At 46.5% G+C, this 25,540-nt stretch overlaps 1 protein-coding gene across 1 annotated transcript in view; it reads right to left on the reverse strand.

The window, feature by feature from the left end:
* SUSD2 (sushi domain containing 2) overlaps positions 1 to 25,540 on the reverse strand; it is a 351,916-nt gene that overhangs the window by 54,024 nt on the left and 272,352 nt on the right. The window contains exons 24-25 of the mRNA XM_073625468.1: positions 21,226 to 21,492; positions 20,610 to 20,786 (exon numbers count right to left, since the gene is read on the reverse strand). Coding sequence (XP_073481569.1) covers positions 20,610 to 20,786; positions 21,226 to 21,492 — 444 coding nt within the window. The remainder of the gene's footprint in view (positions 1 to 20,609; positions 20,787 to 21,225; positions 21,493 to 25,540) is intronic.

The following is a 25,540-nucleotide window of genomic DNA, read 5'->3' on the forward strand; positions in this document are numbered from 1 at the left end:
CATGGGAGCCACAGCCTGGTGGCCCCTCTCTTCCTAAAACTATTTAATAGCTCTCCCAGCCACCATCCTCTGCACACCTCCCCAGGGATTGGCCGGAAATTGCTAAATATTTGGACTGGTCATTTAAATTTTCTCTTCCGAAACTCCAGAAACTTCTTCTAGAGGAAGGGGGGAACAATCAAACTCAGCCAGTGCAGCCCTGAGCTGACCAGATTAAAACATTTTGTTCCTCTGACTACAGCAGGAGCCAAGAACTAAATTTGCCTAGCAGCCTAGGAGGGTGCTACACATCCTATTTAAATAATTAGCATTTTACACCATGAAGTTAAACTATACCTCTCATTAGAAAAATGGACACTACCATTGATGGATTCTTCCTGAAAGTGCTAGTTACCTGACTGCATCTCTTTTCAGTATTTATGAGACACAAACCCAAAACATGCATATAGAACAAGAGTGTTAGTAAACTGTCAGAATTTGATATCTTAAAGAAGATTTAATTCCTTAGGGAATCAAGTGCCCATTGGAATCCATCCTGCAGTTGCTAAACAGAATGGTCAGACAGTTTTCCCCTCTGCTGTCCAACCAGGCTGCTTGTTGTGAGTAACAGAGCTGGTCTCTGGCAGCAGGGGCTGCATTGGAGGTCAGCACTGCCATTCAGCAGATTACACAATGGCGCTGTGTATCCATCTGCGGCTGCTTGTAAATATACAGCTGTGGTAGATGGATCATACAATGTCACAGCACTTCAATCTTTTATGATGAATAGACAGTCAATGACCACTGCAGGGCTGTGTCATACACTGCATTGGTATGATCATGCAACATTGCAAGGCTGCGTTATCTGTCAGGCTATATATGACAATCAGCACTGCCTGTTCAATCACAATATTACAAGATTATTCTGTGCTATTTGCCTGTGTGATCTATCTGTGGCTTACTACTTGTAAACATACACAGACCTGGCATAATGCGTAATGACTTCTTACTATTATAAACAAACATGCATCACTGTTCATTCATGAGAGTAAAGAACAGTCAGCTTAAAGAGAGGTTGCTGGCTGCATTTTCCTGCACAGAAACACCCATAAATTTGGCTTCAGAATGGGAGGCAACTACAGACAGCAAAATAAATGCTTTTCATTCACAACAGAGTAGCTAATCAAAATAAGAGTGCTGTATAAACTTGGTCCACTGGGGAATAAATAAAAGTTTAAGATTTTTCATGGGACTTCTTTTTATAATGCCTAATAGTTTTAGTGTTGGTAATTCAAAGTATTGTAGCCAAAGTCTCAGTATAACAACTATGTAACAAGTGTTTTTAGAGAGACCAGCATCCTACATATTTCACTCATGAAGGATATCCCCTAACCTTTTTCACACAGACTTCAGCTAAGCCCCTTAACCATTGTAGCTACAGTCTCTGTATGGTCTCCCAAAATTCCAACTTATTTTAAATGTGTAGCTTGTGTTGTGTAGTTCAATAACTGCAAGCAGTGGGATATTTACTATATGGCAACTGATTAACTGTACTCTGGGGTAAAGCATTAAAGCTCACAATTTATGAAGTTACTATTTTCTTTATTCGCATATCTGGGCGTGTTTGGACATTTGTGTGTGGATCCAGAAAAAGAACTGCAGGGGAAAGGTGCTGGAGAAAGAAAATACAAGTGTTTATGCAACATGCAGTTATATACTTTATATCAGATCTAAGAGGTATTATCCAACCTTTATCCAAGATAAATGAAGTATGACTGTAATTACTCTTTTTAAAGGCCAGCAGCTTTTTTGTAACATGTATTCGTTCTTCCTCCATCTCCTTACCGTTCAAGAACTTTAAGGCACACTATTGAATTTACCATATGAATATTTCCTATGTGACAATATGTCTGGGATGTAATATTGCTCATTTCTGCATATTTCATTATCTGAGAACTTGTATCTAAACATTTTCAGCAAGTAGGCTTCTGTCCGTCCACTCATTAAAAAACTATTCATCAGAGCCCTGAACAGTGCCACGCGACAAGTATGGAACATTTAGGGCCGGCCAGCTTCTGAAAAATAAATGCTTAGTCCCATGTCTGGAAGCATGGATGAATGACATAGAGCAGCCTTTAAACTGAAGCCAAGCCTAGCTTATCTATAAAGCTGCTGCTTGAGCAGAGGGGACAGCTGCAAGCTTCATGTGGGGACAGACACCATAAATGTGGTGTGTGAAAAGGAACACAGATTCAACATTTACTTTGATTAATGTGTCTCTTATTATACTTAATATACTGCATATTTCCAACAAGCTGGCCGAATATCTTTTTCGTTGCATGCATGGGGAAACACCTGTTCACACACTTTGACTGGGCTTATTATTTCTTCTGAGCTTGTTTCCTTATCCGCTCACTTAAAAGTCAGCTATTGTTATTAAAAATCAGCGCTGACAAGATCTATTTTTAATTGATGGTCTTTCATGAAATATAATGTAACATTTTATAACAAACACGTGGATTGTGAAAAACTAAACTAACAGCGCCTGCCCAAAAGCTGCAAGCCTGTCATTTCTACTGCCAACTCTGTCCCCTTGGACCCACCTGGATCTACAATGAAGTTTTTCCACTTCTTGGTCCTTCAGTTCCACAATGCAATGGTTATGCATTGTCTTTCCAAAACTTGCTTTTTGTATGTTAAATCAGGCACTGGCATAGTCTGGGGCATTTTCCTGACTCTTAGAACTGAAGAAGTGGGTTAGATAAGCTGCAATACATCTTCAACATTACAGAACAAGTCCAGTTGACTGTGACTAACTACTACTAGATATTTAGGTGGAATTCATAAAGGGTGTCATAGACACGTTTTTCTTTTAATAAAAATAGGCTGTGCACGCATAGGGTTTACTGGATGGTTGAAGACAATTTGACTTGATGGCCGAGGAAAAAAGACTGTGCAGTGCTGGGCAGGGTGAACAGAGAAGATATCTGTAGAGTGGCACCACAAGTAGGTATATCCTATATAAAAATGTGCCCAGTAAGGATAACCATACCATACAATTATAATAACTAGAACCCCCTTCCCTCTTCCCCATCCTGGGCACCCTTTGGAGCCTTAACCTCTTGTTACTGTCCCTCCACTGCTGCAACTTTAAATATCAATACACTTCCAGATATGAGGAAGCATCTGACATGTCCAATGACTCCTCAGAATGCAGTTCTTGGGGTTTAGGCAACTAATCAACAGGTACAGCTGTGTGGCCACAGAGGTACTACAAAGACCCTGCCATAAGCTGGAGTGTCCATTGCTTAAATGTAATGTTGCAGCAAGGCTGTAGCCCACCTAAACTCTGATTGTTTAAGTCATCTGGTTTTGCTGGGGTTTCCCTAAGCCCCAGAACATTCTGCTACTAGGGAATGCTCTCCAATGGATAAAATGAAAAGATACAATATTGTAGGTCATGAAGCGTCCAGCCTCCCTGGCCTTGAAAATTGATTACCTTGATTACCTTCATTCTGCCCAGAGTAACGGCCTGAATCAGTGTTTATTATTGTATGTGAATGTCAATTCATGTGCCTTTGCTTGAGTGGTCCCCGTGCTTTCATGTAGAGGGACCTGGTGCTGCGGTCCTCATCCTGTAGCTGTGGTGGACCTGAGGATGTGTATTCTTTGCATACTGCATCTTCTACATTGATCTCCTGAGGAAGCAGGCTATAGTCACTATGAAACGCGTAAAGACAACATTTTTGGATTAAGCTACGTTCAATATGCTTATACTTATGTGCTATAGGGGCTGTGACCTGGTTTAAATATATGGGTTGGAGTTACCATATATGATTATGCGGTATTTATAATTATGTACACTTTCATACATTTGGAGGCATGGGGTTGTAGAGGCTTTCTCCTAGCACCATTCTGTTATTGTTTTTCATTAATTTGAATGGTTTTAATTTGATTTGTTTTAATAAACAGTGTAAGGGAAACTAGCCCATTTTTATTAACACAATCTTTCATTGTTGTGTATATTTCATGAGCACCTCTAAAGTCTTTTTTTAATTGAACCTAATTTTTCCTTATATGATCTTTTTCTTATATGCTCCTGGTTTTGCCTTTTAATATCCCCCTTCAGTTAACAAATATATTTTTGGGCCTCTAATTACTTAACTCTCACTGTCTGGCCTACCAATTCTGTATTAGACCATGGCAGAGGTTAAAGATGCTACAAGATACTACAGGATGAAGGAAATTTTTGCTGCTGTTTTGGGGTATACTGTAAACCCATCCCTCTCTTCACTAGAACGTTGAGCAAATGATATTGCAAAAAGAAGACTGATGGAGTGAAAGTTTGTCTGTCACTGTCAGTGGGTCAGTGAGTGTTTGGGTGCATTTACAGGGCAATTGCTCAGTACAAAGGCTAAAGGGACCCATAAAGTCCACCAGCACCTTTGAGGTCAGGGCCACAGTGACTTTCAGTGTGATTGGGAATCAGAGCTTGGGGGGGAGCGGCACTATTTTAGAGACACATCAAACCCATTACTTGCCATATATCTATGATGCATAAGAGAAGACAGCTATGGATAAGTACAGATAATGACCCTCCCTCACCCACCCAAAATACAAAAGGCCAGAGTATGAGGAAAGCTAGAAGTAGAGGTGAGGAAATAGGCAGCAGCAACATAAGCTTAAAAAAGATCAATTCCTCCAAACAAATCATCTCTGTTTCTCAGCTGAACAACTTTGTTCTTGTCTCCCATTGATGTGACAACTCTACTATACTATTATTTAACTGGGTAAAATGAGGGTAGGCAAGGAGCACCAGATACAATAACACATTTTACTTCTAATGGGTCAAAGTGAGAACATGATGAGGGAGTGACAGTCAGAATTTTTCAGACCACATTAAATGTCATTAGGTAGCTAATTGTCTGCAAACTGTACACAAAAGTCAAACATTTTTAATTGTTTACTTAAAGATGCCAGTTAACTTTGCTGCAAGAGGTATGTTACAACAAAGACTACTAAACGGGCTGTTTTTAAAAAAAAGGCTTATATACATTTAACTTTGAGTTAATATTTGATATGATCCATTGTCTTAGTTCTTTTCTTTGTAATATGAAGTTCGTACTTACTGCTCTGCTTTGCTATGGCCCAGTTTGTGAATATATTTACAAAGTTGTTAGATCTTTAAAAATGGTTGGTCAGGATGGTCATAGTCAAGTAACTTCTTGGTCCATGAAAAGTGGTGACCCCATAAATTATTGGGTCTATAGACTTTTCCAGTGCCCTGAAATGATTCCAGTTGTAATATAGGTGCAATATTGGTGCTGTTCTGTCCACCATTCAGCTTCCTTTACCTGAGTGTAATTTGCATAATGGATGTCATTATCTATGAAAAATGCACGGGGCAACCAAGGTTTTGAAAGGCTGATTTCTTTCAGAATGAACAAGACCTGGGTAAGCAAAGACTTTCAGATACTCATCCCCAATACCACATAATAGTTGCACAGCTACTACATTTTAATCTGGCCAGCTGTCACTAACCAAATAGACTACTAAATTATCAACACCTCTTCTCTACTACTTAGTCACCACCACTGCGTTATCTTTATGTGCTAGTAGAAAAAGAATCTTCTTGCTTACTGACTGCAGTTATCAACTTTAATCTTGGCATTTCCAGGTTCCCAAGTATAGAAAAGTTGCAGAAAACTAGGAAATTGAAGGGGACCCTCAACACCCCCTCCTTCTCAGAATTTTTAAAAAATATATAATAAATGTGCCCGCGCTAGTATAGTGTCACATATAAAATATATAAAAAATATTTTCACATATAAAACACATGTAATGTGATAAATAAAACCATACAGGTAAAATATAATGCAAATAACTATAAATGATAAACCACCAAGTGCATATAAAGGTGCAATCGTGGTAGTAACTAATAAAAGTGCAACGTGCTAAAATATAAATATCAAAACACTTTCCAGTGACAAATGAGTGTATATCCCAATTAATAAATACAAATCACAAAATGTGATGTGAGTACCCTCTTGGAGGGCTTATTCTTTAATAAATGTCCTGGCTGTATTGCACTATGGAGTCCCTCTGTTTGTTTTTTCTATGATTTTGGATCTTGGTTTTACCTGAGAGGAGTGTTTTTGCACCATTGTAACCTGAGTGAGCCTAGCAGTTTCACCTGGGAGGAGTGTCTTTGCATCATTGTATCCTGAGTGAGCCTAGGAGTGGCCCCAATGCTTATTTTGACACCGTTTAATTACTGTGTCACAGGACTGAAGGTGAGCGCAAGCACATGTGGGGTGTCACGGGAGAGCACAGTTTTCACGTGTTGTGATTTATACACCCATCAGAAGAAGCATGATGTTTATTCATTTTATGGACGCTATTTATTCACGTTTTTTGTGATTTGTATTTATTAATTGGGATATACACTCATTTGTCACTGGAAAGTGTTTTGATATTTATATTTTAGCACGTTGCACTTTTATTAGTTACTACCACGATTGCACCTTTATATGCACTTGGTGGTTTATCATTTATAGTTATTTGCATTATATTTTACCTGTATGGTTTTATTTATCACATTACATGTGTTTTATATGTGAAAATATTTTTTATATATTTTATATGTGACACTATACTAGCGCGGGCACATTTATTATATATTTTTTATCTATCTACACGCAATGAAACGTGGTTCAGTGCTTGCAGCTTAAATAGTTTACTCCTTAGAGGCATTAGTCCATCTGTGGCTCGCAAGACACCTATATTTTGTTTGTTTCTCAGAATTTTTAGTTTGCTAGGAAGTAGATTTTTTATGTCTCCACTTTGTTGCTAATAAACGACATAGAAGCATTTTGCCTTGCTTATTTCTACTTAGCACATAAAAATACACCTACTAATATCTGACATACTCACTAATTTAGTCCAAGATTAAATATTGACATTAACAGTTATTACTAAATCTCTACTCTTACAATCCTAAATAACTCTGTGGCCTGTGAGATACATTCCTGTGCTTGTATCCACAGTAAGCAAACAGTGGGATCTACATATTTTTGTTGTGATTATAAAGGATTACAGTAATTTCCCCTGTGATCTAGGGTTCATCAGAAGCTAATCCATGTACAGCCAAGTGGAACCAGTGCCAAGATAAATATGGAGACTACCATCGCTGACCTTTCTTTTATAAAATGCTACATGCCTGGCTTACATGTCCTGAGTCACTGACCTGGAATAAGTAGGCAGATCAGGAGTTTTAATTTCAGTCTGATTTCACTTGCTTCATACTTTTCCGGGTTAGTGACTCAGAAATATTAAAAGAAATAATAAAGTACACTAAACTAAACTAAAGACATGTTGTTGTCGTTTGATGTTCGCTGATGTTTTAGTTTTGGATAACGTGGAGAGGGATTAGAACATCTGCCAAATTTTGAACTCCTTTCTGTGCTCCTAATAGGGAGATTTACCCTGTCTATTTGTCATGTTTACTGGTATCTCTAAGACCCCTTTCACACTGGGGTGCTAAAAATAGTGCCTGTAAAGCGTCTGAAAAACGCCTCTCATGCCTCCCCAGTGTGAAAGCCCCAGTACTTTCACATTGGGGCGGTGCACTTGCAGGATGGGAAGTCCTGCAAGCATCATCTTTGGGGCGGTGAGGAAGCGGTGTATACATCGCTCCCAAACCGCTGACCATTGAAAAGAGATGGCAGCGCTGCAACAAGCGCTTTTAACCCTTTCCTGGTTAAATGCGCCCTGCTAGCATCTGAAAAGCATCACTTAAACAGCAGTAAAGCGCTGCTAAAACCAGCAGCGCTTTACCGCTAATACTGGCACCGCCCCAGTGTGAAAGTACCCTAAAAGTAAAAGAAAATCCCAAATTTTGGGTTGAGGGGAAATTTTCCAGTGGGGACACTAGTACTGGTGACCCTGGTTACACCAAGGGATTTCCTCTCACTTCCTGTTATGGCTTTGAGAACGAATTCTTCCCAATGGTACACAGATACACAGGTACAAAAATCTATAGCAGCAGTAAAAAAAACAGCATATTGTAAAGTAAGTACCTCAAGGTGCCTGGATGTGCAGCTAGATTTTTATCAGCACACCCCATGAGCTCCAGAACCTGTGGTGCTTTGTCATGCAGCCAATATCCTGGATGGCCAGCACTGCCCACTTATGTCCGACTCGTAACCCCATGGCTAGTAAGTCCATTTGCCACAGTGATGAGCTAATTGCAAGATTCAGTGAAAAGAAGACGGTGGTCAGAGCTGACAACAACTGAAGATGGCTAACATTTGCAAGACGGAAGGCCCTAGAATTTGAGTTTTTTTTCAGTGCTCTGCTAAATATTCTATAGCATACCTAGAGGAGCCTATACTGTAGTACACGATAAAGGACACATTTTCCTTTTACAGAGTGTATTTATAAAGGAATGAATCTGATATTTAACAAACATGCACTGCTGGAGAATCTTAATGGTGCATGTGGTTTAAATGACAGTGACCAATTCACCACTAGTTAATGTTTGGTGAAAGTCACATTCACTGCTTTATAAATCGAGTCCTGCGGGAACATGTGGGAATGACATTCTCATGAAGTTCTGGGAGCTGGGCAGCTGATTTAAAAAACGAACTTCTTTTTCAGCTGGCTCCTAGATTCTAAGCAAATGTTTAAGCCCTGGTATAGCATACAGGTTAAATTATTTAGTTCTTACATCTGTGCTATATTTATTTGTTTAATCACTTCAGCCCCGGAAGTATTTGCCCCCTTCCTGACCAGGCCATTTTTTGCGATACGGCACTGTGTCGCTTTAACTCACAATTGCGTGAGCGTGTGACGTTGTACCCAAACAAAACTGATGTTTTTTTTTCCCCCACAAATAGAGCTCTCTTTTGGTGGTATATGATCACCTCTGTGGTTTTTATTATTTGCCCTATAAACAAAAAAAGAGCGACAATTTTGAAAATAACACAATATTTTGTACGTTTAGCTATAGTAAATATCGAAAAAAAAATAAAAAAACAAATTTCTTCATCAGTTTAGGCCGATATGTATTCTTCTACATATTTTTGGTAAAACAAATCGCAATAAGCCTATATTGATTGGTTTGCGCAAAAATTCTAGCGTCTACAAAATAGGGGATAGATTTATGTAAATTTTATTATTATTATTTTTACTAGTAATGGCGGCGATCTGCGATTTTTATTGGGACTGCGATATTGCGGCGGATAGATCGGACACTTTTTTGGAACCATTGACACTTATACAGCAATCAGAGCTAAAAATAGACACTGATTACTGTATAAATGTCACTGGCAGTGAAGGGGTTAACACTAGGGAGCGATGAAGGGGTTAACTGAGTTCCCTAGGTGTGTTTCAAACTGTGGTGGGATGGGACTGACTGGGGGAGGAGACATAACATTGTTCCTACATCACACGATCTGTCTCTACTCCCCTGACAGAACCAGGATTTGTGTGTTTACACACACAGATCCCTGTTCTCGTTCTGTCAGGAGTGATCGTGGGTGCCCAGCAGACATCCAGGCACGCGCGTCGGCTCAGGGGGCGTGCACGCACACCTTCTATAGCTTCTTAGAGAGCCGAGATATAGCTATGAGGATTTGCGCAGCTGTGCCAACTTGCCACAGTATAACTGCGGCGGCTGGTCGGCTAGCGGTTAATGCATGTGAATTTTGGAGGTGTCCTCATAAACTGCCACTTTACAATAAATGTTGCACTTCATTTGTTCAAAATATATATACACATACACACACACGTTTTTATTTTTGAGGTGTGGGGGGGGGGGGTCTTGGGTGAGTTCCCACACTTTTTTTCCCAGGACTCAACCCCTGCCCCTAAGTGTATATTATTTCTCATTTTAGTATGCTAGTACAAATGCAAGATGGGCTGTTAGGCCTCTATACTTTTAGGAGTATATAGATAGATAGATAATCTAAGAATAAATTACTGTAATTGAAACTAAATGTATTCATTTCTGAATGACTTTGAAACTATTTGAAAGTTGCAGTTTAATATGTGTATTTTACCTAGAGTTAAATGTTTTGAATGTTGTGAAGAAGAATTTTTATAGCATAAAATGTACATATACAAAAGCACACATCTATTGACCATGAATACATATTAACCCCTTCCCACCGAGTGTACGTATATGCGGCCTCACATGCAGCCTCAAATGGGTCCTAATCAGGGGCGTTCCTAGGTCGCAAAAAGATCAGGGGCTTCAGCCCGAAGTCAGAGCCCAGCACCGGGGGGGGGGGGATGATGGTGCGGCAGACAGTGGGGTTGTATGGAGGGGGGTGTTACCTACCTGACATACACTGACCTGCCTGACACACACTGACCTACCTGGCTGACATACACTGACCTACATGACATACCTGACACACACTGACCTACCTGGCTGACATACACTGACCTACATGACATACCTGACACACACTGACCTACCTGGCTGACATACACTGACCTACATGACATACCTGACACACACTGACCTACCTGGCTGACATACACTGACCTACATGACATACCTGACACATACTAACCTACCTGGCTGACATACACTGACCTACATGACACACACTGATCTACCTGGCTGACATACACTGACCTACATGACATACCTGAAACGTACTAACCTACCTGACATACACTGACCTACCTATCTGACATACACTGACCTACCTGACCTACATGACATACACTGACCTACATGACACACACTAACCTACATGGCTGACATACACTGACCTACATGACATACCTGACACGTACTGACCTACCTGACATACACTGACCTACCTATCTGACACACACTGACCTACCTATCTGACATACACTGACCTACCTGGCTGACACACACTGACCTACATGACATACACTGACCTACCTGACACACACTGACCTACCAGGCTGACACACACTGACCTACATGACATACCTGACACGCACTAATCTACCTGATACGCACTGACCTACCTGACACACACTAACCTACCTGGCTAACATACACTGACCTACATGACATACCTGACACGCACTAATCTACCTGATACGCACTGACCTACCTGACACACACTAACCTACCTGGCTGACATACACTGACCTACATGACATACCTGACACGTACTGACCTACCTGACATGCACTGACCTACCTGACATACACTGACCTACCTAACATACACTGACCTACCTATCTGACATACGCTGACCTACCTATCTGACATACACTGACCTACTTGACACACACTGACCTACCTATCTGACATACACTGACCTACATGACATACACTGACCTACCTGACACACACTGACCTACCTGGCTAACATACACTGACCTACATGACATACCTGACACGTACTGACCTACCTGACATGCACTGACCTACCTGACATACACTGACCTACCTGACATACACTGACCTACCTATCTGACATACACTGACCTACCTATCTGACATACACTGACCTACTTGACACACACTGACCTACCTATCTGACATACACTGACCTACCTGGCTGACACACACTGACCTACATGACATACACTGACCTACATGACATACACTGACCTACCTGACACACACTGACCTACCTGGCTGACACACACTGACCTACTTGAGACACACTGACCTACCTATCTGACATACACTGACCTACCTGGCTGACACACACTGACCTACATGACATACACTGACCTACCTATCTGACATACACTGACCTACCTATCTGACATACACTGACCTACCTGGCTGACACACACTGACCTACATGACATACACTGACCTACCTGACACACACTGACCTACCTGGCTGACACACACTGACCTACATGACATACCTGACACGCACTAATCTACCTGATACGCACTGACCTACCTGACACACACTAACCTACCTGGCTGACATAGACTGACCTACATGACATACCTGACACGTACTGACCTACCTGACATGCACTGACCTACCTGACATACACTGACCTACCTAACATACACTGACCTACCTATCTGACATACACTGACCTACCTATCTGACATACACTGACCTACTTGACACACACTGACCTACCTATCTGACATACACTGACCTACCTGGCTGACACACACTGACCTACATGGCATACACTGACCTACCTGAAATACACTGACCTACATGACATACACTGACCTACCTGAAATACACTGACCTACATGACATACACTGACCTACCTGACACACACTGACCTACCTGGCTGACATACACTGACCTACATGACATACCTGACACGCACTAATCTACCTGATACGCACTGACCTACCTGACATACACTGACCTACCTGACACACACTGACCTACCTATCTGACATACACTGACCTACCTATCTGACACACACTGACCTACCTATCTGACCTACCTGACACACACTGACCTACCTATCTGACATACACTGACACACACTGACCTACCTATCTGACATACACTGACCTACCTATCTGACATACACTGACCCACACTGACCTACCTGACATGCACTGACCTACCTGCCCCTGCCCCCTTAAAGCCTAAGTTTATTTATTTAAAATTAGCCAAGGGGCAGTCAAATCATCAATTGCAGCCACTGTGCCGTCAAATGCAGCCACTGTGCCTGTCAAATGCAGCCACTGTGCCCCGTCAAATGCAGCCACTGTGCCCGTCAAATGCAGCCACTGTGCCCTGTCAAATGCAGCCACTGTGCCCGTCAAATGCAGCAACTGTGCCCCATCAAATGCAGCCACTGTGCCCCATCAAATGCAGCCACTGTGTCCCGTCAAATGCAGCCACTGTGCCCCGTCAAATGCAGCCACTGTGCCCCATCAATTGCAAACACTGTGCCCCATGAAATGAAGCCACTGTGCCTGTCAAAAGAGAGAAGAGAGAGAATAGAGACAGAGAAGAAGAGAGAGAGAAGGAGAGAAGGGGAGAAAGAGAGAAAGCGAGAGAGAGAAGGAGAGCGAGAAACACAGAGAGAGAGTGACACCTTTTTTTTTTTTTAATCTTCGTTCTGTCCCACTCCCAGTCACAGCCACCATGACCGTTATTCAGCGTGACTCTGGAGGTTGAGGGAGAAGGAGGCGTCTTCACACCGGCGTTCTCTTGATCTCCCTCTGCTTTCCTCAGGCCGGGCAGCATATCACTCCGCCTGTCAGTCAGTGCAGTGGGCGGCGCCGCAACGGCCGAATCACACAGGTAAACTGCGGCTGCCGCCGCTGCTGTCTGACCTATTTTCTCTCCCTTTCTCTTCACTGCAGGATAGGGTTGCCACCTTTTCTTTAAGCCAAATCTGTACACTTTAGAGGTGCATGGCAAAAAATTTTGGAAAAAAAGCTGCATGGCAAATATTAGCACAACACATTTTGGAATGGATTTACACCTCTGTTCATGAATTATTATATGTGTATGGCGACTTCACAGTATATGTTTAAATAAGATTGGAGTGTATTAATACTTTATCCTTTGCGGTTTCCACCATCATTCACAATTCTTTTTTCACATTTAAATTAATATACACTATAGGATTGTGAAGACCTGCGACACCTTTGGGTGCACTAAGGAGAGCAATAATGTCAGACGCTTTATTGGTCAGTGTTACTCCCCATAATAGAGGGGTCAGTGTTACCCCTCTATAATTTAGGGGCCCCTCATAGAGGACCTCCGTTAGATCAGAGTCCCCTTATATCAGTGCTCCTCTTAGAGACCCAAAAAAATGAAAATGGAAAAAATGCAGCACAACCTCCCCCTATAATTATATTCATATATGAAAAAATAGTTGTACATGATGGTGGAAACCCCCAAGGATAATCCATATATTAGTACACTCCAATTTTATTTAAACATATACTGTGCAATCTCCATACACATATAATAATGTATGAATAGAAGTGTAAACCTCCAATTCATTCCAAAATGTGCTAATATCCAATTTACTTTTTCGGATATTAGCACAACACATTTTGGAATGGATTTACAACTCTATTCATACACTATTACATGTGTGTGGCGATTGCACAGTACATGTTTAAATAAGATTGGAGTGTATTAATACTTGAATTACCCTTGGGGGTTTCCATCATCATTCACAATTATTTGTTCACATTTAAATTAATATAATTATAGGGGGAGGTTGCACTGCATTTTAATTTATTTTTGCATAGTTTTTTCGAGGCGTTTTAGTTTTATTTTAGGTGTTTTTTTTTTTTGTTTTTTTAGATCAGAGTCCCCTATATCTGATCCTCTTTAGAGACAAACCGTCAGTCTCTAAGGGGAGTGCTGATATAAGGGGACTGTAATATAATGGGTTGCTCTGAGAAGAGGGAGGAGGAGGTAATATAAGGACAAACTAATCTAATGTGGGTGCTGATATAAGGAGAGTTTCCCTTATTTAGTAGAGGTCTCTAGGGAGGGGGCGTGGGGGTGCTGATCTAATGGCGGGTGCTGGCTGCTGATCTAATGCGTCACCAGCAGTCAGCACCCCCTCTACATTAGCAGAGTCCCCTTATATCAGCACCCCCCTTAGATATCTCTATTAGCTCAGTGACCCCCCCCATCAGTGTCCCCTGCCCCTAAAGACCCCCATTAGACTGCCTTACCTAGAGCCATTTAGAGTGTGGGAGCCGGAGTTTGGGGCGGAGCAAAGCTGCTCTTCTGTAGTGCCATTTTCCTTCCTTCCATTGTGTGGGGGGGCTTGGGGAGAAGGCAAAGTAGAGGCAGATGCTGCATCGCTGTGCCCATTGTGTCGGCAAGACACATTTGAACTGGTACACTCACTCACGGGGCTGCTGTTAGGAATCATGGGGCCTCCACCCCCTGAGGGGGGAAAAGAGGTGGGGGGAGGGAGGTGAGAGAGGAGAAGGAGGCAGGAGAGAGAGGGGGTGCTGACACAGAGGGGGGTGGTGCTGACAGAGAGGGGTTCTGACAGAGGGGGGGGGCACTGACAGAGGGGGAGGGCTGACAGAGAGGGGGAGGGCTGACGGGGGGGTGCTGACAGGGGGGTGGGCTGACAGAGAGGGGGGTGCTGACAGAAAGGGGGGTGCTGACAGAGAGGGTATGGGCTGACAGAGAGGGGGGTGCTGACTGGGGGGGTGGGCTGACAGAGAGGGGGTTGCTGACAGGGGGGTGGGCTGACAGAGAGGGGGGTGCTGACAGGGGGTGGGCTGACAGAGAGGGGGTGCTGACAGGGGAGTGGGCTGACTGACAGAGGGGGGTGCTGACAGAGAGGGGGATGCTGACTGGGGGGTGAGCTGACAGAGAGGGGGGTGCTGACAGGGAGGTGGGCTGACAGAGAGGGGGGTGCTGACAGGGGGGTGGGCTGACAGAGAGGGGGGTGCTGATTGGGGGGGTGGGCTGACAGAGAGGGGGTGCTGACAGGGGGCTGGGCTGACAGATGGGGGGTAGGCTGACAGAGAGGGGGGTGCTGACAGGGGGTGGACTGACAGAGGGGGGGTGCTGACAGAGAGGGGGGTGCTGACAGGGGGGTGGGCTGACAGAGAGGGGGTGCTGACAGGGGTTGGGCTGACAGAGAGGGGGGTGCTGACAGGGAGGTGGGCTGACAGAGAGGGGGGTGCTAACAGAGAGGGTATGGGCTGACAGAGACGGGGTGCTGACAGAGAGGTGGGTGCTGACAGAGAGGGTATGGGCTGACAAAGACGGGGGTGCTGACAGAGAGGGGGGTGCTGACTGGGGGGGTGGGCTGACAGAGAGGGGGGTGCTGACAGGGGGGTGGGCTGACAGAGAGGGGGGTGCTGACAGAGAGGGGGTGCTGACTGGGGGGGTGGGCTGACAGAGAGGGGGGTGCTGACTTGGGGGGTGGGCTGACAGAGAGGGGGTGCTGACAGGGGGGTGGACTGACAGAGGGGGGTAGGCTAACACAGAGGGGGGTAGGCTAACACAGAGGGGGGTGCTGACAGGGGGATGGGCTGACAGAGGGGGGGTGCTGACAGAGGGGGGTGCTGACAGAGAGGGGGGTGCTGACTGGGGGGTGGGCTGACAGAGAGGGGGGTGCTGACAGAGGGTGGGCTGACAGAGAGGGGGTTGCTGACAGAGGGGGGTGCTGACAGAGAGGGGCTGCTGACTGGGGGGTGGGCTGACAGAGAGGGGGGTGCTGACAGGGGGGTGGGCTGACAGAGAGGGGGGTGCTGACAGAGAGGGTATGGGCTGACAGAGAGGGGGGGTGGGCTGACAGAGGGGGGTGCTGACAGAGAGGGGGGAGCTGACTGGGGGGGTGGGCTGACAGAGAGGGGGCTGCTGACAGGGGGGTGGGCTGACAGAGAGGGGGGTGCTGACAGGGGGGTGGACTGACAGATAGGGGGGTGCTGACAGGGGGGGTGGGCTGACAGAGAGGGGGGTGCTGACAGGGGGGGTGGGCTGACAGAGAGGGGGGTGCTGACAGAGAAGGTATGGGCTGACAGAGAGGGGGGTGCTGACAGAGAGGGGGTGCTGACTGGGGGGGTGGGCTGACAGAGAGGGGGGTGCTGACAGAGAGGGGTGCTGACAGAGAGGGGGGTGCTGATGGGGGGGTGGGCTGACAGAGAGGGGGGTGCTGACAGGGTGGGTGGGCTGACAGAGAGGGGGGTACTGACTGGGGGGGTGGGCTGACAGAGAGGGGGTGCTGACAGGGGGGTGGGCTGACAGAGAGGGGGGTGCTGACAGGGGGGTGGGCTGACAGAGAGGGGGGTGCTGACAGAAGGGGGTGGGCTGACAGAGAGGGGGGTGCTGACTGGGGGGGTGGGCTGACAGAGAGGGGTTGCTGACAGGGGGTGGACTGACAGAGGTGGGGTGGGCTGACAGAGAGGGGGGTGCTGACAGGGGGTGGGCTGACAGAGAGGGGGTTGCTGACAGAGGGGGGTGCTGACAGAGAGGGGGTGCTGACTGGGGGGTGGGCTGACAGAGAGGGGGGTGCTGACAGGGGGGTGGGCTGACAGAGAGGGGGGTGCTGACAGAGAGGGTATGGGCTGACAGAGAGGGTATGGGCTGACAGAGAGGGGGGTGGGCTGACAGAGGGGGGTGCTGACAGAGAGGGGGGTGCTGACTGGGTAGGTGGGCTGACAGAGAGGGGGCTGCTGACAGGGGGGTGGGCTGACAGAGAGGGGGGTGCTGACAGAGAGGGTATGGGCTGACAGAGAGGGGGGTGCTGACAGAGAGGGGGTGCTGACTGGGGGGGTGGGCTGACAGAGATGGGGGTGCTGACAGGGGGGTGGGCTGACAGAGAGGGGGGCGCTGACAGGGGGGTGGGCTGACAGAGAGGGGAGTGTTGACAGGGGGGTGGGCTGACAGAGAGGGGGTGCTGACAGGGGGCTTGGCTGACAGAGGGGGGGTGGGCTGACAGAGAGGGGGGTACTGACAGGGGGTGGGCTGACGGGGGGGTGGGCTGACAGAGAGGAAAGTGCTGACAGGGGGGTGGGCTGACAGAGAGGGGGTGCTGACTGGGGGGGTGGGCTGACAGAGAGGGGGGTGCTGACAGAGAGGGTATGGGCTGACAGAGAGGGGGGGTGCTGACAGAGGGGGGTGCTGACAGAGAGGGGGGTGCTGATGGGGGGGTGGGCTGACAGAGAGGGGGGTGCTGACAGGGTGGGTGGGCTGACAGAGAGGGGGGTACTGACTGGGGGGGTGGGCTGACAGAGAGGGGGTGCTGACAGGGGGGTGGGCTGACAGAGAGGGGGGTGCTGACAGGGGGGTGGGCTGACAGAGAGGGGGGTGCTGACTGGGCGGGTGGGCTGACAGAGAGGGGGGGTGCTGACAGAAGGGGGTGGGCTGACAGAGAGGGGGGTGCTGACTGGGGGGGTGGGCTGACAGAGAGGGGGTGCTGATGGGGGGTGGGCTGACAGAGGTGGGGTGGGCTGACAGAGAGGGGGGTGCTGACGGGGGGTGGGCTTACAGAGAGGGGGGTGCTGACAGGGGGGTGGGCTGACAGAGAGGAGGGTGATGACAGGGGGGTGGGCTGACAGAGGGGGGGTGGGCTGACAGAGAGGGGGGTGCTGACAGAAAGGGGGTGCTGACAGAAAGGGGCGGGATGACAGAGGGGGGTGGATTACAGAGAGGGGCGGGCTTACAGAGAGGGGCACGCTGACAGGCTGGTGGAAGGGCAGATAAAAGACCTCAGTCAAGAGGAGACACATCGCGTGCCAGGCAGGGAGGCGGGACTCCGGGCGGCTGAGATCACTCACAGTCCAGCCCAGCCCCGCCTCCACATGTGACCAGTCACCACCTCCACCGGGCCAATCACAGACCCTTATGTCCGCCGCCTGCACAGCCAATCACAGAGCGCCCGCTGCCCAGCCCTCATGTTACAGTGAGTGTAACACTGATGTCGGTGGGCACGGGAATCGGGATGCGCCGGGGCCACTGGTCACAGGACAGCTGAGGATCATGTCTGTATGCAGCCGCGCTGCATAACTAAGCAGGGAGAAGAGGTGAGCGCTGCGGGGGGGGGGGGGAGTGAGATGGCGGTCCGATGGCTTAGTGCCTGTACATGCCTGCTCGTCTCTCCTCCACCTCCAATGCCGCCCGCCACAGCCACGACCCGCCCGCTTGTCTCTCCTCCACACCCACTGAGACTCGGGGCTATGGGCTCCACATTCAGGGCTCCAGCCTCGATAGCCACCCCCTGGCAACGCCTCTGGTCCTAATCCTGTGTAACCACATATATATGCACTTGTGTTTGTGCTGGGAGCGCACTCCCAGCACAGAGGCCTGGTTCCCAATCATCTGATTGCTGTGATAGCCTCTGATTGGATATCACTTTGACCACTATAAAGCCCTCCCTGGTGATTTTTTCTCCTCTTTAATGGTAAGTTTTATCTTTGTATTCTTGCTAGAGGAGAAAAGTGTAAACAAAGAAGTGTGTGTAAAAAGAAGAAAAAAAAAAAAACAGCTAGATCAGGGTTTGCTCTAGATCAGGGTTTGCTCTAGGTCAGGGTTAGGGTGAAGGTTGGTGTATTTTAGGTAGGATTAAAAAAACATTTTTTAAATTAGTATTAGTGTCAGTTAGTGTCAGTGTGTTTTAGGCAGGATAAAAAAGGCAAAATGTGCACTATTGTGTCTTGGTCCTACTACTACAAACAAATATAAACATATGTCGTTTCCTTTAAAAAAAAAAATAGGAGATACTCATCACCATTACCACCAAATGAAAGCATAATTTGTCTTGAGAAAAACAAGGTATAATTCTCCTGGATACACTAAGTAGTGTGTGCAATTTTACTAACACGTCAAAGTTGCAAAGCTGTGTTCAGGCATAAAGATTTGTTTTACCTTCTGTCATGAAGGGGTTAATAATTTACTACTTAAACTGTGTGTGATAGTAAAAAAAATCAAAAAAACAAAAAAAGCAAAAGTACAGATTTGCATTAGATGGGTTTATCTGCACTGCAAGCTCAGATAAAGGGAATCCTCAGCATTAAGTTCAGGTGTGATTCTAGTACATCACACCAGAGAGATGCTTAAAGCGGATTTTCACCCTCCATCCTAATTATTTGTTTACAAGTTCTGCACATTTCGGATACTCATCCACCCAGCAGATCCAGCATTGTCCAGCTGAGAACCTATTCTCTTCTGGCAGCACTCGGTCCATATTTTGGTGCGACGTCCATCAAGACCCCGCCGGCTGTTCCAGGCTTGGCTGATGATACGCCTCTAGGCCTGCTCTCCTTCTTTGCTGAATGAAAGGGTTTGCCTTCTGGGACATGTGACATACATATCCCAGGAGGCTAAAGGAGGACAGTGCACATCATTTGCCTAGGCGGAGGAGGGGTGGGGCCAAGGAGGGGTGGAGCTGGACAATTTTCTAAAAAAGAAAAGTAAGTAAAGAAAAAGTGATATTCGTGCAGAGGACCAGAGGAGAGGTAGGGAGGATGGATAATGTATTTGAGGAAGAAGATCTGACATATATTTTTTCTTCCTTTTTTCCTTTACAACCAACATGAGCAATAAGCAAAATTATCCACACATTTCAACAATGTTGTTGTTTTAGGTTTAGGAGTGACAATTTTGCTTTGTGTAAGGTCAAGAAACTTGCAGAAGCCCGATATTCCAAATGATTGTGTGCAAGTTAATACTCATTGTTTCTACATGTAATGAGGTAAGCTGACAAATACAGCATCCACTGAATCCAAAGGTTTCTTAAGCTGGCCATACACTAAGAGAGATTGTTATACAATATGAATAGTGACAAAGTTGGCCTTCGTAAAAAGATCCAAGAGGGCTATTGAGTTTGAGTTGAACACCCCCCAAAAAACGAAACTTGTAATTTCAGAGGTCATGTTGTTTCAGAGAAAGTAAAGAAATACCTATAAGAAGCTAAACATTAATTTTGACACAATTGTACAGCAATTCCATATTGTAGAATTCCAATTGTAGATCTGCTATTGCTTTTGCTGTTGAGGCAAGCCAGTACTGCACTTTACTTACCCTTTTCTCTCATGTCTTATGAATGGCAGACCATAAGACCTCTGATCATCAACCTAGTCCCATTATGTATGGCCAATTTTTATGCATAAGAGTTGACCACAGGACTCCTACAATAGTTAGGAGTCAGCATAGGAATATCATAACAAAGCAAAGTCAACAGAACACTTACCATGTACACACTGACTTGTCTGCCCATTCCATGTGCCATCTTGCTGACATGTGCGTGAAGAGGAACCCTTTAACTTGTATCCTTTGTTACAGGTGATTTTCACTTGAGAGTTAACCAAGTAGCTTATTCCCTCCTTCTTTCCATTCTTTGGGGGTTCTAGCCAGCCGCATGACACCACTGAGAGAAAGCAAAGATGATATTCAGTTAATAATAACATCTTATATGCTGATGATGGGTATTGTATGAATCACTGCCCTCAGATCACTTTAATCATTCATTTTATGAAAAAACTTATGAAACTTTCTATTATAATATGCAAAATCAAGTCTTGGCATGGGAGGCTATTTGGAACATTCCCCACACTCAAGCTTCCAATGAAAACTATTCACGATTATCTGACATAGTTTTGCTGTTGTGAAGAAATTGCTTATTGTCTATGTGTAATTGTGTATGTTAAAATTGTAGGGGCTATACAAATAGTTTGATTTTAAAGAAATTCCAGTATGATATAAGGAAGTATTGTGATTTATTGTATTATATAGAGATGTACTGTATACTCCAAAATATGCTGATAAACACATTTTCCAGGCACGTTAAATCATTTTTATTGTCCTACCTGGTTGCAGAACCTGGACCAATTTTTGGTGATTGTCATGTGATAACTTTGTTGCATTTCCAACCAAAAGGGATCTTGTGGTGAGAGCATCAAATCTACAGAAATGATCATTTCCACACATTTTAATCACGTCTTTTGTAAATTGGTCATTAGGATCTTCTTGGACTGAAAATGTGGGTAAGAAATCTGGGTCATGTTTAACCTGATAGTTATCTAATAGGAACTTTGAATCATAGGTGAAGAGGGAGCTGTCACTGGTCACTTGCCCTGAAAAAAAAAGAGACAATATAAGCGAATGGAAAATTTGACCACTTTTTCTTAACTTTTATGTTGTGAACCCAAGCCATCAATAATCCACAAATAAAAAACACAATAAACTGTAGTTCCTCTTTCAACACAGGTATGGTATGACTAATCCATTTGTGTATTTAAATACTGATATATGGATTGATGTATGGGGGAAGGCCATGCTAACAAAGCCATATTTTTGTGCCTGATAGCTGAGAAGAAAAAAATGCAATTACTGTAGTCAATTTAAAGTTTAGTCAAGTGTTTAGAACAAACATTTGCACACGAGACATTATTTACTATTGATCGTATGTGTCCCTTTTGCTGCTGGATCCTGCTTTCCTTGAGATCTTCATCCTCCGATGTCCCCCTACTGTTGCAATCTTTTGGTGCGACAAGGGTTAATAGAGCTAAGGGAGCTGTGACAAGCAGTTGTCAAGAGTGCCCGGCTATGCCCAGCCAGCTCCTCCATTCACAGAAGCTGTACCACAACTTCTATGATTGAAACATGATCTATGAAAGGCAGACGTTTCAACCACCCACCTGTTCTCCATTTCAGCTAATCTTAGGCCTTAAGAAAATTTCTGTTTTAATAATTCTGATTGGTGATAACGTTTTTAAGCATTTTTTTTTTTATATAGGGTCCCCTGGCTAATTTCATTTTTTTTCACTCAAAACCTTTGTCTTCCTTTTTACTCCAGTAAATTGGATATGGATAAAATGTCAAACCATTCATCCATGCTTAATAAATATGTTAAGAGTACGACTTCATATTATATAGTTCGTATATATCCTGTTTTTACCTTCACACACAGTAAATGTTTTGTTTTATATACTCTGTCTTGTAACCTTTTATTTGTAAATCTTATCCAGAAAATAATACAATTTTGGAAAAGATTTATTGACTATGGATGGATGCTGGTGACCAAAATAACTTACTACTTACGGTATATTTTAACAATGTAATATTCTCTTCAGAATGTCTGACCTGGCCCTTGACTCACCTCTGTGGCAGGCTGTGGCAGGTTGATGTGGGATACAGATTTAATGCTATCAATTACATTTTTCCACATGACATCCTCACACAAGTATTCATGACTTAACCCTTAGGTCATTGATTTGTATTGTAGATGACTTGCATTGTATTTTTTTTTATTAAATATTTCATTAATAAAGAATACATTATTTTACAGTGCAGCTTTGTGGTAGAGCTATATAAACATTGTAACATATCTGACAAATTTATGTGCTCATTAAAATGGACCTAGAATGAGATATATTTTTGAGTTGAAGCTGAACTTCATCCAAACATCCACATACACAAATGAAACACAAATAATGGACCTAATTTATCGTCCAAATGATTTGTATTTCTGTCCATCCAGTGCTGAGATTTACATAACTTTTTTTTTCACTCAAAACCTTTGTCTTCCTTTTTACTCCAGTAAAAAGGCGGCACAGTGGTGTAGTGGGTAGCACTCAGGGGCGGACTGACCAGTCGGTCCATTCGGACGTGGACCGAGGGCCCGACCGCTGAAGGGGGCCCGTCAGCGCCACCTGCTGGAACCAGCTTGGGGTCCAGGGACAAAAAACTTGCGGCCGCGGGCCCCCCGCGACAATCTTTTGTGCTGCCTCGGAGGGTGAGGGGTGAGGGCGAGCGTCGCTGGGTCACAGAGCAGTGATTTCCTTTTTACCCAGCGTCCGCTGTCATCGAATGTCCCGCCTCCTGCACTGGCTCTTTTGATAGACATCACACAGGAAGCGGAACATCTGATGACAGCGGACGCTGGGTAAAAGGGAGATCCCCGCTCTGTGTTACCTGGTGGCTCTCCTCTCTAACCCCCATACACTGATCAGAGTAGACTGCATGGAGGGGACACTGTCTGTGAGGCTGCATGGAGGGGACACTGTCTGTGAGGCTGCATGGAGGGGACACTGTCTGTGAGGCTGCATGGAGGGGACACTGATCAGACTGCATGGAGGGGACACTGATCAGACTGCATGGAGGGGACACTGATCAGACTGCATGGAGGGGACACTGATCAGACTGCATGGAGGGGACACTGATCAGACTGCATGGAGGGGACACTGATCAGACTGCATGGAGGGGACACTGGTGAGGCTGCATGGAAGGGACACTGATCAGGCTGCATGGAGGTGACACTGGTGAGGCTGCATGGAGGGGACACTGGTGAGGCTGCATGGAGGGGACACTGGCAAGGCTGCATGGAGGGGACACTGATCAGGCTGCATGGAGGGGACACTGATCAGGCTGCATGGAGGGGACACTGATCAGGCTGCATGGAGGGGACACTGATCAGGCTGCATGGAGGGGACACTGATCAGGCTGCATGGAGGGGACACTGACGAGGCTGCATGGAGGGGACACTGACGAGGCTGCATGGAGGGGACACTGACGAGGCTGCATGGAGAGGACACTGGCAAGGCTGCATGGAGGGGACACTAGTGAGGCTGCACAGAGGGGCTACATGAAGGGGGACACTGGTGAGGCTGCCCTGAGATGACTCTGGGGAGGCTGCATTGAGGAGACACTGATCAGGCTGCATGGAGGGAACATTGGTGATGCTGCATGGAGGGGACTCTGGTGAGGCTGCCCTGAGGGGACACTGGTGAGGCTGCCCTGAGGGGACACTGGTGAGGCTGCCCTGAGGGGACACTGGTGAGGCTGCCCTGAGGGGACACTGGTGAGGCTGCCCTGAGGGGACACTGGTGAGGCTGCATTGAGAGGACACTGACTAGGCTGCACGGAGGGGACACTGGTGAGGCTGCATTGAGGGGACACTGGCGAGGCTGCACAGAGGGGACACTGGCGAGGCTGCACAGAGGGGACACTGGCGAGGCTGCACAGAGGGGACACTGGCGAGGCTGCATTGAGGGGACACTGGTGAGGCTGCATTGAGGGGACACTGGTGAGGCTACACGGAGGGGACACTGGCGAGGCTGCACGGAGGGGACACTGGTGAGGCTGCACAGAGGGGACACTGGTGAGGCTGCATGGAGGGGACACTGGTGAGGCTGCACAGAGGGGCCACTGGTGAGGCTGCACAGAGGGGCCACTGGTGAGACTGCACAGAGGGGCCACTGGTGAGGCTGCACAGAGGGGCCACTGGTGAGGCTACATGGAGGGGCCACTGGTGAGGCTGCATGGAGGAGGCACTGGTGAGGCTGCATGGAGGGGGCACTGGTGAGGCTGAACTGAGGGGACACTGGCGAGGCTGCATTGATGGACACTGATGAGGCTGCACTGATGGGCGCTATTTCTAACATAGACTCTCAAATGGACACAGAGTGGACACGCACACCACGTCATTAAGTGTTGCACCGCGCGCATCCGTGCACTGGGCCTGCTGCAAACCTCCTAGTTCTACTGTCCCGTATAGGGCAAAGGCGGCCGACTCCCTCCAAGTCTCTCCCTCGCCTCGGCAAACAGTGCCCGGTACGGTGGAACAAGGAGAGGACACATCAGCCAGCCACAGCAGGGCCAGGGCACCAGCCAACTGTAACCTACCCACCCACGGTGACGCACCCACACCAGGGAGCCAGCCAGCCACAGCAGGGTGCCAGCCACAGAGGACGCAGGAGCCAGCCAGCCACAGAGAACGCAGGAGCCAGCTACCGAGGACGATGGAGCCGGCCATCCACGGCAGGGTGCCAGCCACAGAGGAAGCGGGAGCCAGCCACAGAGGACGCAGGAGCCAGCCAGCCACAGAGGACGCGGGAACCAGCCACAGCTACAGTAGCCATAGTTAAGGTAAGAGGAGAGCTACTCGGTGCCAATTTTATTTCTACTTTGTGAGAGGTTGGGGCAGGGGTGAGAGTCATGGCACAAGGAGGGGGTCCAGTGAGGACCAGAGTAAATTAAGGTGTTCACTGTACACTCTGTTAGAAAGAGGCCCCCCTCCAGGTCCCATTATACTCCTTTGTAGTCTCTAATGGGTCCTGGAAGGGGATCTCTCTCTAACAGAGACTCTCTAATGGACACTGTTAGAGAGAGACCCCCCTTCAG

The sequence above is a fragment of the Aquarana catesbeiana genome, linkage group LG01 (assembly GCF_042186555.1).
Source record: "Aquarana catesbeiana isolate 2022-GZ linkage group LG01, ASM4218655v1, whole genome shotgun sequence".
Classification (NCBI taxonomy): Eukaryota; Metazoa; Chordata; class Amphibia; order Anura; family Ranidae; genus Aquarana; species Aquarana catesbeiana.